The sequence below is a fragment of the Misgurnus anguillicaudatus genome, chromosome 22 (assembly GCF_027580225.2).
Source record: "Misgurnus anguillicaudatus chromosome 22, ASM2758022v2, whole genome shotgun sequence".
In the NCBI taxonomy this organism is placed as follows: domain Eukaryota; kingdom Metazoa; phylum Chordata; class Actinopteri; order Cypriniformes; family Cobitidae; genus Misgurnus; species Misgurnus anguillicaudatus.
Genome location: NC_073358.2, coordinates 34,539,684 through 34,553,746, shown reverse-complemented (window position 1 = coordinate 34,553,746; position 14,063 = coordinate 34,539,684). Strand labels below are relative to the sequence as shown.

At 38.9% G+C, this 14,063-nt stretch overlaps 1 protein-coding gene across 1 annotated transcript; it reads left to right on the top strand.

Moving 5' to 3' along the window:
* The first annotated feature begins 4,865 nt into the window (after positions 1–4,865).
* On the top strand, positions 4,866–13,857 carry dpp7 (dipeptidyl-peptidase 7). Its single transcript, XM_055199277.2, has 13 exons — positions 4,866–5,299; positions 5,596–5,740; positions 5,829–5,968; positions 6,094–6,257; positions 7,548–7,683; positions 8,053–8,134; positions 8,232–8,398; positions 8,677–8,737; positions 8,933–9,051; positions 10,147–10,303; positions 10,421–10,485; positions 10,655–10,725; positions 10,808–13,857. Exons 1-13 carry the CDS (start codon positions 5,228–5,230, stop codon positions 10,908–10,910), a joined length of 1,482 nt encoding a protein of 493 aa, XP_055055252.2. The 5' UTR covers positions 4,866–5,227; the 3' UTR covers positions 10,911–13,857.
* Positions 13,858–14,063: the final 206 nt, after the last annotated feature.

The window sequence follows — 14,063 nt, the reverse complement described above, 5'->3', positions numbered from 1 at the left end:
CATGTAAATAGGAGTGAAGAGGTTAACTCCAGTCACTTGACTTGAACTCTTGTATATAACTACAACTGTTGTTCTACTTTGAATTACTGAATAAACACACTTTTCCACAATATTCAAATTGTTTGAGAACTACCTGTATAGAATGCATAGGTGAAAATGGTTGTCTGGTTAGTTTGGCTATACCTTGACTATTTGGGGTCGAGAAATCCTATAAATAGGTGGTAGGGTGCCTGCCATCAGCTGTTCTGCCTCCTTTGTCCAGAAGGCAAAGCGCTGTCCGAAGTGCTGCCCATGTCTTTTCAAAAGTAAGAGAATGGTCATTTAAATACAGCATAATTGTAAAGCAGACCAATGTTTTATTGCTTGAAATGTGTCTAACTACTGAGATGTGATATTGACAACCATATATAGTGTCCGCTGAGCAAAATTAAATGCCAAACATGGTAAGCAAAGTTACATCAAAATATTTGACCGTTTTCTCCATTGGCCACTGCTCCTGCAAGTTGTCTGGAAAAAAATATGCAAAAGTCAATCTATAGAATAATGTCTTTGTCCAACCCTGAAGCCAGAGAACAAGACTTTTACTTAAACCTGAAGCCAGAGAACAAGGCTTTGTCTGAACATGATATCAGTCCATTTCACTCAGTTTGATCTGTATTTGGTAAGGCTGTTACACAGCAGTGTTTCCCGCAGCACTTTGCAGTGCGGGCGGCCCGCCTAAGCTGGGAAACCCTAACGCCTTAACTAGGTTGTCAAAAATGTCCTGCACAAAAGGCCGTCAAGTGCATTTCAGATAAAACGAGTGTCCGTGAGAACTGTAAGTGGACTTATGTTTTGGGTTTATTTAAGCCTGTTATTGTATTAGTCTATAGTTCTTGCAAATTTAAAGTAAGTTAGCTGGTGATTTTGTTGATTGAGCAAACTGCTAGATATGTTGCACGTGCCTGTTGATTCAATATAATTGTTACGTTATTTAAGTGCATTTTAACATGCTACAGTAGTTTTACTCCTTTAAGATAATGTAGTTAATAGTGGGAAATAATTCGTTTTTACAATCTTCGCGCTATCATCTATCATCATTCGCCAGACATTCTACAACATCTGCTTTAGTTTGTGTTTATTAACCCTTTAGTTTCACTTCATCACGCAGCAATTCCCATTAGAGGTATCTGTAAAAAATATTTAATTCATTAATAATCTAGTATGTGTTCATTTTTTTTATTTGAGTGTTTTAAATAAAAATATTTTTATTTTCATCATGACGCGTACTTCCCGCCCATTTGATTGCAAATGATCAGCAAATGTCCTAATTGTGCTGTACACCGAGTACTTTAAGATGCATCGCAGTTTCATTTCTATAGTGTTGTCCCATGAAAAGATATAACAAAGTATTTGGGAAAAATGTGAGGGGTTTTCTCACTTTTGCACAAATGTATGTGCAAGTCATCAAGGTAAATATAAATACATACGTCTCCTGGCTGCCACCTTTACCAGCCTGAAGCATGAATTCCCAATCTGAAAGCACAGAACATTTTGCATAATTGTAATAAAGGCAATAGAACCATTCAAAATCTTTACAGCAATATCCACTTACATTGCTCTCCATCTTTTTATCTAGTCCCAGGCTCCAAAAGTCCTTCCTTTGAAGACACACTGGGACATTCAGAACAACAATTTCCTTTGCTGGACATGCTCTGTCCAGCACATAGGTCAGTTAAAAAAAAAAAAACACTGTTTAGAAATGAGCAATCACGCATTTACTATTTAAAGCACACCAACAAGCTGTGCATGTGAACTATCCAGGTTAGTTTGGCACTCACCACCTGTTCTTGCGGTGGACACAACCTCTTGGACCACAGTGGACCTTTATTGGCATACTGGTGGTCCACTTGGCTGCCCTCAGATTCATTGCTAAGATCTACACAACAGAAAAAGTAAATACTAATCGTCATTGTCAAGTGTCACGTTTATTTTTGCGATGTCACCAAGTAGGATTATTACAATACCTTGTGGCCGAATGTAGGGCCTTAGCTGCGCAACACTCACTTTCTGCATTTCCCCTAACATAGCGACGCTTGTCACACCCTTCTCTGTCAGGGATGTGATGGTAAATGGCTCTTGATGGAGATCCTGCAAACTATTTTCTTTCTTCACCTTATTTTTCGGCTCCCCAATTAGGACCTCGTCCCCTGGCTTAACTGAGCGCTGGGGAACCCCTTTCCTTTTCTTTGCCTCAAAAGCCTTTTTTTGTTTCCCCTGTGTCTTTTCAATGTTTTTACATACCTTAAAGATAAGAATTACTTAATATTATTATTATGCAAACATTCTTATTCGAACTGAACATGCCATCCACACAACTCCAAACAAACCGTTTCATTAAGGGCCTTGATACCAGCTAGTTTTCGCTCCAGCTTGTCCTCTGGGTCCGCCAATTTAAAAGCAGTGTCTGTATCACAGCCATTTATTGCCTGTGGTAGACGGGGGTGCCTATTGTACATTAAAAAGTACGGGGTGTACTTGGTGGATGTCTAATTTGAAACAAAATGTTTTGTTAGATTGCATTGAACCACAAAATAAAACTCTTAAAAAGTGTATGCAATATACTTTATCTAGTCATTTTGAATAATAACCTGTTTTGTAGTGTTTATTCTATAAACCATGGCCTGCAGGTGGACGTCCCAATCATCCTCGTTCTGATTAACATATTTTCTGAGAGTCTCCTTTACATTTAGATTAGTTCTCTCATCCTTCAATATAAAAAAGGAATTACTACATGCACTTTAGTATACACTGGTTAAAGTTGACTTTACTGTTTTGCAGGATGTCATGATGGCACACTTACATGGCCGTTTGACTGGGGATGGTCTGCATTTGTGATGGCATGCTTGAGGTTCAGAGCTGCAAATATGTGCGCATTAAGCTGTACATAATTCAGACACACATGATTATTTTCGCTATTCAAATTTCGACCGCTTAAAAACAGCATTAATTGTGATGATGTCGTATGTCCTGTGTAAAGGGAGAAGGTAATATCACATACCTCATTAACAAATGCACGGCCCGTGTCAGTGATGATTTTCCGGACCATACCAAACGTGTACAGCTTTGACACAAGTGCCTCACCCACCTCAGTGCTGGAGCCACACTTCAAAGGCTCAGCGATAACCCACTTGGTGAACAGGTCTGTCACCGTGAGGACGTATTGGTGGTCTTTCGTGGTTTTTTTCAATGGACCAATGAGGTCCATACAGACCACCTCCCATGGCTCTTTGACCTGTAGAGATATGTAATATTACCACATCCCCTTATACATAACTAGCGTTAGTTGCTTCAAGTGGAACACAAAGGTAAGCTCTACCTTAATAGGGTGACGGGCAGGAGACACAGTCTTTATGCGGTCATTTTTTTGGCATCTTGGACAGCTTTTGACCTGTTGGATACATTTATTATTTAGACCCAAAGCCACTAAATCAATTCATTGCATGAAGGTCAAAGTGTTAAATTCCATAGGAGTTCCAAAACAGTACCCAATCTGCCACATCTGCCTTTATGGTACCCCAGTAGTACCCCGCAACAACTCTGTCCCTGGTCGCCCTCACACCTCCATGGTTCCCTGTGACAGGGTTGTTGTGGCACTCCTCCAGGACACCCCGCCTCTGCTCCTCAGACAGCACAACCAGCCTCATGAATTGTGCACTGGGGCCAGTGTAGAATAATTTACTTTCTGTGATAGACAAACAATGTTTGTTAAGAAATGATTTTGCTGCTTTGTTTGGTATTACAATTTTGCATTTATGTACACCTGTGTTTTTGTTCAAGGATGCAAACACATGTGTGGTGTGGTGAGAAATGCAGGTACAATGTCTGACTAGATGGAAAGTTGTTACTGACATGCTCACACGTGTTAACTAAAACAATGCTGCTAATATTATTTCAAATACCGACACTCACTCACCCATTATAACGAAATTTGCAGCCATTCGGGAGACCTTCTTCTTCAACGTCGCATCCACCACCCCGTCAACCAAATATTGCCTAACGGCAGCGTAAAGGGCAAACTTTTCATTTATTGCGCTGCATTGCATTTTCTCTCGCTGTGAGTGAAAAAACTTCATAGACAGTAAGAAAAAGTTGTTGTTTAGCGATACAAAGGTACGCATGCGTGGAACAGATCGTGCAGTGTCGTAAAGAATTACCACATGTGCATGCGCATGATGTACTATGTCTACTAGGCATGCGCAGAACGGATCGTGTAGGCGGGTAGTGATGGGAGAAACGAAGCTTTTCGAAGCTTCGAATCAATTGAACCAATTGCTTCGCAAATTGATTCAGTTTTTCGAAGCGTTCGAAACACCATAAACGCTGGCGACACCTGCTGGTCAAAATAGTGTAAAAGCAGCAAGATCTGTCCAAACATTTGACACTTTTTACAAAATAATAGCAAGATTGTTCTAAAAAGATGTTTTTAAGAAAATAAATTATTTAATTAAGACATAATTAAAAGTGTATTCTGTGATTTTAGTTTTATTTATGGCAAACAAATCATCATTAACACGAGCTCCCTTTTTAATTATGGACATTTTTGTAATTAAATCTGTCTATAAACAAAAAGTAGACAAAATTGTAGTGTTATTATTAGTCAGAACTTCAGAAGGATGAATGTTAAACTGACCCGAGCTCACCTATACTGGTCATTTGTGATAACCTCCCCCTAGTGGTGAATCTTGAAACGTTTCAAAAACAGTTATGACGTAATGAAGCCTCATTTGCTAAAATCACGTGACTTTGGCCAGTTTGAAACAAGTTCCGAACCAGTGATTCGAAACAAATGATTCGTAAATGTTTTGAAGCCTCATGAAGCGTGTACATATCTATGATGAAGCGCGTTTCGAAATCGCAAATCACTTAAATGAATGGGCTTTTGGGGGGTGGGTGTCCCACTAACTTCCGCGTTGGCCTACAAAAATACGTCATCTCTGCGGCACTCTATTGTTCGGATGAACGTGTAAGTTACTTTATAACTATGCACAGAATCTGTACTTTTGACCCATCCATCGCTTAGTTAGGACAGACAATCTTTAGGAACACGCAACAACAACAGACCCAAAGTACAGGAAGCGCGTAACATCGTCACATGACCCGTAATGTAATCACATGACAGTCAGACTTGTTAAATGTAATCATCCAGCACTGGATTTCTGTTTGGACTTTTGGGGTCTCTGTGAGAATGGCTGTGAAGTGGTTTTGTCTTGGACTTATTTTGCTGTTCCTCTGTTCAACAACGGAGACACGTTATGTGGTAAGATCCGAAGCTACAATATTTGTAGAGAGCTGTACTGTTAGTTTTCCAAATTAGATGATTGTTTAAGAAACTGTTTTTGTTATTAGTAATAATGGTTGTAAAGATCATTCCTGTTATTAAACAATAGAAACCATCACAGAAATTCTAATAGATTTAATTGTTTTAATGGGAATTACTTTGGTTTAATAGAATTCATTAGAATTTGTATTGCTTTTTATAGGCTTCTTTCTCTGCTCTGCTTTGTTAATCCTAACTGTGTCTCTCTTCTTGTGAATGTTATGTTTCCTTTTTAGAGGGAAAAGCAAAATAATGAGGTCCACCCATCTCACAGAGACCCAACATCTGATTTGAAAGAAAAATACTTTAAGCAAATTTTAGATCACTTCAATTACAACAGCTTGGGCAATGGCACGTTTGATCAGCGCTATCTTATCACAGGTAATAATTTTCCAGACACACTATCAAACCATTGTCATTCTGTTTTTTCAGTATTATCCATACTGCTTGCATTGTGTCTTTATTCTAGACCAGTACTGGAAAAAAGGCTATGGTCCCATTTTCTTCTACACTGGTAATGAAGGGGACATATGGGACTTTGCGTTGAATTCTGGGTTTATAACAGAGCTGGCAGAAGTGCAGAGAGCTCTGGTCATATTTGCTGAACACGTAAGTTTTACATTACTGTTGCTTCATGTGACAATGACATGATAATTAAGGAAGCTAGCAAAATTCACTCATTGCTTCATACAGTATAGCGTTCCACTCAATGGTATCCTTGCTTTAAATTGTAGAGGTATTATGGAAAATCTCTTCCATTCGGCAAAGACTCGTTCAAAATCCCTCAAGTGGGACTGTTGACAGTGGAGCAGGCCTTGGCTGACTATGCAGTCATGATCACACAGCTGAAGGAGGAACTGGGTGCCCAGTCATGTCCCGTCATTGTCTTTGGTGGAAGGTGGGACTTCATTACTTCACTACCTTTTTGTCTATAGAGCTGCATGTTATATTCATTGGCCTTATAAATTGTTAAGCCTTGTGTCAAAATATTGCATGTATTTATCATTTTGCATTAACAGAGGTGTTTGCTTCTTGTCTTGTCAAGTTTTATTTGTGTAGCTTTAAAGGAAAACACCACCATTTTCAGTATTTTACTATGTTCTTACCTCAACTGGGACAAATTAATACATACCTATATTTTTCAAAACATGCACTTGATCTTTGTGTAGAGCGTCATGAATGTGTTGGCATTTGGCCTGGCCCCATTCGTTCCTTGGGATCCAGGCAGGGAGTAATTTGGAAGCCGCCGGGCGCTTCCATGTTTTCCCTATTTGGGGACTGTTACGTGAGTGGTTAAACAAGGAAGTCTGGTGGGACAAAATAAAACGTGGAGATTTTTTAAGTGGATAAAAATGAGAACTATATTGTATGGCGAAAAAGCACTTAGTTTGCAACACTTCAACCTCCTTTATTTTGTGCCACCATACTTACTCTCACCATAACTACTCATGTAACAGTCTTTAAATAGGGAAAACATGGAAGTGTTTGGTGGCTTTTAAATTTATCCCTGCCTGGATCCCAAGGAATGAACGGGGCCAGGCCAAATGCCAACACACTCATGACGCGCTGGACAAAGACAAAGTGCACGCTAGGGCTGAACGATATGAGGACAAGTTGCGATGTGCGATGACATTGTTTAATGTTGCGATGACGATGTGAGTTGCGATAAATATATATTTTTTTCATGTTTTAGGGGCCATTCACATGTCGCGCCTAAAAACACGTAGAAAACACTAGACACGTAGGTTACACTAGACCTGCACGCTGCGCTTGTGTCATTCTGAAAAGTTAAAATGTTTTTGAAATACCTGGAAAAAAAGAGCGTGTCGCGACCGCGGCGCTTCCAGAGCACACATACATTTGAAATAATGAACTTGAGCGCGCAATAGACGCAATATGAGAATCACCGCTTCCACAGTACCTGTGTTTGCGGCGTCATCTCTCCTAAATCCAAAATAATTCCATGATATAGCTGAAGTGCTGTTCATTTTCACCAGAAGGTCTTCGTCTGACAACACATTTTCCTCACTCTTCTCTCCTTCCTCTGCCATAGTTTTTGCTAACAGGCACAAAAAACCTTGGAAGAAACCTAAATTGAAAAGAGAGACTCTGTCCTATAACACACAACATTCCAATGCAATGCACTACATCAAATATGTAATTTAATATGCTTTTAAATGTCTTTCAGCTATGGGGGAATGTTGAGTGTTTACATGAGGATCAGGTATCCAAATATTGTGACTGGAGCGTTAGCCGCTAGCGCCCCCATCCTGTCCACAGCAGGTCTGGGACAATCTAAGCAGTTCTTCCAGGATGTAACATCTGTAAGTTCACTTAGTTTATTTACAGTAATACACTTTTCCCAGGTTTCACAGACAATGCATAAGGCTAGTCCTAGACTAAAACACATGTTTGAGCTGTCTCAACTAAAAAATAACTTGCACGTACAGATCTTAAAATATGCAGGTGCCATTAATTTGTCTTAAGATACACACCAGTAACATAAGGCATGTTTATAAAAAATGCTTAATTGTCAGAATTTAACTAAGGCCTACTGGCTTTAGCTAAGCGTTGTCTGTGAATCCGGGCCAAAACAATTAAAACATTTTTAAGTATTTAACAAATTTAAATACTAATTCCTAAGTTTCAGAATATTGTATTGGTATAAGATTGTGTTTTGTGTGTTTATGCAGGACTTTGAGAAGGTCAGCACTGCCTGTAGAGATGCAGTAAAAGGAGCTTTCCAGATGCTAGACACTTTAGCACAACAGAAAGGTATAAATATCCATTAGATTTAAGATTGTACTGGACATTCTTGATGCCGATGAAGTTTTTTTCAAGTGTTTTATGTCTGTGAATCGCAACTCCACAGACTACGGACGCATTCAGTCTGCCTTCTCCCTTTGTAAAACTCCCTCTACCTCAAAGGACATTAAGCAGCTGAACGGGCTCTTACGGAACGCCTTTACATTCATGGCCATGATGGACTATCCTTACAGTACTCATTTTATGAGCAACATGCCAGCTTTTCCCGTAAAGGTATTCCACATATCACTAGTATGGTTTTAGAGCTAACGCCATCATTTTGCATCAGACACCACCAGTAGGAAATGAGATGGCATACAAATAACAGCTTGTCATTATACGGTATCTACAGTAGTGACATCACCAGTGAATTATTTACAGGTGACTAAAATGCTTTAATGGAAGCAAACGTCATGCATGACCTAATAATGTTATTCAAACGTTTCTCTTTTGATTTGATTAAGTGAAACGGGTGTGATGGTAGATAAACTACAGAATATTTGCTTTCACAGGTGGCATGCGAGGTCATGCTGAATGGCACCGACCTTATGTCTGCACTCAGAGATACAGTTGGTAATTTTTTTTAATTTTAACATTTTTTTATTTTGATGAACACAAAAGAAGACATTTTGATAAATGATGGTAACCAAGCACACATACATCTTTTGTGTTCATGAGAAAAAGAAATTCATACAGGTTTAGAACAACATGGGGATGAGAAAATGATGAAAGAATTTTCAATTTCTCTTTCTTTGAACTATCCCGCAGGCATTCTGTATAATTCCACTGGTGAATTTCAATGCTACGACATCTACTCTCTCTATGTGGAGTGTGCCGACCCTACTGGCTGTGGTCTTGGATTCAACAGCTTTGCATGGGATTACCAGGTGCCTAGATAAGTATATACACTGCAAAAAATGATTTTCAAGAAAAAAAATCAGTAAAAATATCTAAAGATTCTTAAATTAAAGCAACACCAAAGAGGTTTTTTTACCTTAAAATAACGTTTCCAAAAAAGTTTCAGTGGTTCATCCACTCAAAACAGGGTGAATGGCACTTTCACATTCGCTTTGCAGCCCTCTATCGGCCAAAACCGCACTAAAGAAGTTTCCAACCGTCAGGTAGTGGTCCTGTAGTTCAAGTGAAAACTACAAAAACTTGCTTTACGGCAGACCTACAATCCAATCAGAGCCAGCTATGCTGCAGTATTTACAACAGTTGTAATGAACAATTACGCTTCTAACCTGTAGGGGGAGCAAAGAGCAATAAGTCTTTAGTGTTGCTTTAAAATGCTTTTTCTTGATGAGCAAAATGACCCAAGAAAATAAGTTTAGTTTTTAGACCAAAAATATCAAATTTAAGTGACTTTGTACATAAAACGAGCAAAAAAATCTGCCAATTGGGTAAGCAAATTCTTCTTGATTTTTTCTTAGATTTAGGGGCGGTTTCCCGGACAGGGATTAGACTAGTCCTAGACTTAAACACTTTTAAGAGCTCTCCAAACTGAAAACAACTTGCACTTACATATCTTAAAATACATCAGTGCCCTTTGTTTTACCTCAAAATGCACACAGGTAATGTTTTTAGTAAGGCATGTTTCTTAAAACTAGTTATATTTCCTAATTAAACTAAGGCCTAGTCCTGGATTAAGCTAATCCTGGTCCGGGAAACCACCCCATAGTGTTTAAGAAAAATGTTTAAGATTTTTTGCTTGCCCTATTGGCAGATTTTTCTGCCTGTTTTATGCACAAAATCACTTAAATTTGATATTTTTTGTCAATAAATTAAACGTATTTTCTTGGGTCGTTTTGCTCATCAAGAAAAAGCATCTTAATTTAAGAATTTTTAGATATTTTTACTGAAAACAAGACAAAAATACTAAGAAATTTCTTTCTTAAATCATTTTTTGCTGTGTACATAACCCTTCATTTGAAAGTTTTAGTACATTCTGAATTGTGTTAAAAACTGAATTTCTTCATTAGGCCTGCACTGAGATCGAGATGTGCTTTGAGAGTAACAACGTGACAGACATGTTCCCCCCTATGAAGTTCACTGAGGAACAGAGAGAACAGTACTGCCTCAAGAGATGGGGGGTTGTGCCTCGTCCACGCTGGCTGAAAACCCAATACTGGGGAAGCGGTAAACTGTCCGTCCATGTTGTTGTGCTTTTTCAGTCATAATAAAGAAGCCAGCAGTACTTCTAAGGATCTATTTGTCTATGCAATGCATGATGCATGTTTGGGTTTTCCATTTCAGATCTTTCTACTGCAAGCAATATCATATTTTCCAATGGTGACCTTGATCCTTGGGCTAATGGAGGGGTAAGATACTTGTACTACTGTATGTCACTAGATGACAGTATAAAGCAAACATTATTACCATATATTAGCTGGCACAACAGAAACAATAGGTTATAGGCATTTTTGATAAGACTAAAATCCTTAATGTTTTTTTGTGAAACTATAATAGTGGATTATGTTTTCCTTGTAGATCAGAAAGTCACTTAGTTCATCACTGATTGCGATCAACATACCAGAAGGAGCTCATCATCTTGATTTAAGGTGCAAACTTTAAGGATCTTCCATAAAAAAATTGGCTTTGTTGTGTACAATTTCTAAAGTGTTTTTTCTTCATTTTTAACAGGGGATCCAACCCTGACGATCCAGAGTCAGTGATCACTGCTCGCAAAATGGAGTCTGAAATTATTGCTCAGTGGGTGAAGCAAGCCAGGAAAAAGTCATCATAATTATTTTTTAATTTTTTATTATTTGAACATTTTTAACTTGTAAAATATTGAAAAAGGGGGCGTTACACCAAGGCATTTTTCTTGCGGCTGGCGTAAGTTTTCAGTTGTTTCCAATGGGGTTTTTCCGCGTTCAGCGCTGAGCACCCAGAGTTTTCAACTTTGCATGAAATCTGCTCAGCTCGTCAATCACTGTCATGTTTCTGAAGGCTGCATACATCATAAGGCTGTCACATTTCAGAAAAAGAAGTAGGAGACTCCCGAATGCGACCTTCTTTCACAGGAATTTGGAGAATGCATGAGATGTATCCTTCGCTGCTGCAAATAACCCACAATTCCTTGTGTCGCCACGAACAATATGATTTATTAACGTCATTCTACACACTGGCTAATGCTAGCAAAGCTGTGGTGTTTAAAGTCCCCGTGAACGGGAAGTCACGATCAACGTTACTTCCGTGTTGTGCCGTATTTCCGTGTAAAACGGAATATCATGCAAGGAAAATATTGGGTGTGGCTTGTGTTTTCTACTGTGCTTTTGATTGAAGTGATTGGCGGAGTTAAAGGTGCAGTGTGTAGATTTTAGCAGCATCTAGCAGTGAGATTGTGAATTGCGACCAATGGCTCAGTCCACCATTCACTGAAATGCATAGAGAAGCTACAGTAGTCGCCACAGGACACGCATGTTGTTGTCTAAGACAAAATACAGTAGTGACAAAACGCAGAGTAGTTTGTCCATTTAGGGCTACTGTAGAAAAATGGCTGCACAAAATGGCAACTTCCATGTAAGGGGACCCACAGTGTATGTAGATAAAATGGCTCATTCTAAGGTAATAAAAACAATACAGTTTATTATGTAAGGTCTTTACACACCACTGATAATATAGTTATGTATATTATATTACATTTCTGTCATTAGATCCTTCTAAAAGTTACACACTGCACCTTTAAAGGATGCTCCTGCCCAAGCCACAAGGGGCGGAAGTATATTTTCAGATTTTGATTGAAGTTTATTAGGGTGCAGCGATATATCGCGCAGATGATGCTTGCTATGCTTCTCAATGAATTACGGTGAAATGCCGCTACATCCAAAGGCCAGAGGGCGCTCTCGTGCATATGCGCTGTAAACGAAGAACCATACACATGCAGCTATGACCGCAGCTCCAGGAAATGGCTTAATGATACATTTATATTGCTGTTCTTTTCAGGTATTTTCATGATAATAAAGAATATGTATAATGATTATGTTTGACGAGTGTTGCTTTTTCAAATGCATGTTATAAACGACTCAAACTTTCAGATCGATTATGGCTGTTTCTCAATATGCGTTCTTCAGCGATCTTGCGTCCTTGTGTTCTCGCTCTACGTCATCATTAACTGTCGAAGTTCAATTCCAATTCTCAAGAACACAAGTACAGAGGACGCATGAAAATACCCCGATGTGTTCTTGATATCGAGGATGCGTTGAATGTAGACTTGCGCGCTGAAATCTGGGGAGGTCAGGTGACCAACAGGAAGATCGCACGCATCTCAAATCTCACAAGTGTGTTCTGTGTTCTCGCCACTTTCTGAGTTTGTTCTTCCGAAGTTGCCTGGCAAGACCAGTCTCCACGAGAACGCAAGTCCGTTCTTTGCGTTCTTGGAATTAAGAAACAGCCAAGGACTTGAAATAGGACATGAAATAGCTGTGAATAATATTGGATGTGGGATTCAGAATAGTTATCGGCCACGTATCATTAGTGTATATCGGCATTTATCGTTGCATCCCTGGAGTTTATGAGGGCACATAAATAATGAAAAAAAGACCTACACTGATAAATTGTTTGTAATAAACACTGCAATATTACATTTAACTCTTTCGCCGCCATTGACGAGATATCTTGTCAATTAAGAGAAAACGCTTCCCCGCCAATGACGTGTCTTTCCGCAATACCGCTATTATCCACCAGGCAACTTGTACAACCCAGGAAGCAGCGCCTCACGTAAAAGAGAAAGAACTCCGTGTTTGTTTTAAAGATCGCTCTGCATCTGATCTATATTAAAAGTCCTTCGCAAAAATGGAATTATCTCAGCTTTTTGTTTAAAATTGGGTGTTTTTGAAGAAACCTACCCATGTATGAGAGGTGATTACAAGAGAAATAATGAAGGTAGGATGAAAGTTTTTTTTTGTTTGAAAGCAGAGGGTCTGTTCTTTCATCTGATATATTGTTTGTTTATATATTTAAAAAAGAACATTTTCTGGAAGGCATTAAACTTTTGTGAAAATCATGAAAAATGCTGCTGGCGCTGGCTGGCAACTTTTAAAAAAAACGCTGGTGGGGAAAGAGTTAAAAAGTGGTCAGTGTAAGTTTTTTTTTTCATTATTTATGTGCCCTCATAAACTTTTAGGGGTGCCAAATTTAGAAATTATTTTCCTATCTTTAACTGGTGTGAGACCACAATGACGCTATAAATGTTTTGGTTTCTTTTCTGTCTGAATGTCCTACGAAGGACGTCTCGTTTCATTTGAGGACCCTTCGTATACCGCGTCTTTCAGAGGATGCAACCTCCGAAGGATGCTAAGGATGCAGCCTTCTGAAACGAGACACAGCTAATGTCACTTTTCACTCAGCCGTCTAATTACAGGGGAGAAGGGGCGGGACAAATACCACAAAAAACAACCGGAGCATCGTACAATGACTGATAAACAAAACAGAAGTATTATTACAACCGACGTGCCAACTGAAGAAACGCTGGCAAGCACCCACAGTTGGCCTACGCCTGCCGTTTTCAGCCAAGTTTAAACGCTTTTGTGTATACGCCCCCTAAATCCATTTACCTTTCACAAATATTCACATAAAAAAAAATACATTCATGAACTGTCTCTCTAAATCAACATTAAATCCAAATCAACATTTACAGATGGCAAACTGAGTTGGGGGAGCTTCAGTCAAAATAAAGTGTGTATCACTAATGTTTTTGTGGACATTTTACAAGACTTTTAATGTGTCAAAAAATGGGTTTATCTTGTTAAATGCAAATGAGCTGATCTCTGCACTAAATGGCAGTGCCTTGGTTGGATAGATTTAAGGATTTTGGATGGATTAAAGTGCGTTATTATCCCCTTCTGACATCACAAGCGGAGCCAAATTTCAATTACCTATTTTTTCACATGGTTGC

Bases quoted from the DNA above. Each gene is read 5' to 3' on its own strand.
- dpp7 (XM_055199277.2), top strand. From the start codon at position 5,228: ATGGCTGTGAAGTGGTTTTGTCTTGGACTTATTTTGCTGTTCCTCTGT. The intron at 8,399-8,676 runs GTATTCCACATA...TTGCTTTCACAG, and splicing joins TGCCAGCTTTTCCCGTAAAG to GTGGCATGCGAGGTCATGCT. The intron at 9,052-10,146 runs GTGCCTAGATAA...TTTCTTCATTAG, and splicing joins GCTTTGCATGGGATTACCAG to GCCTGCACTGAGATCGAGAT.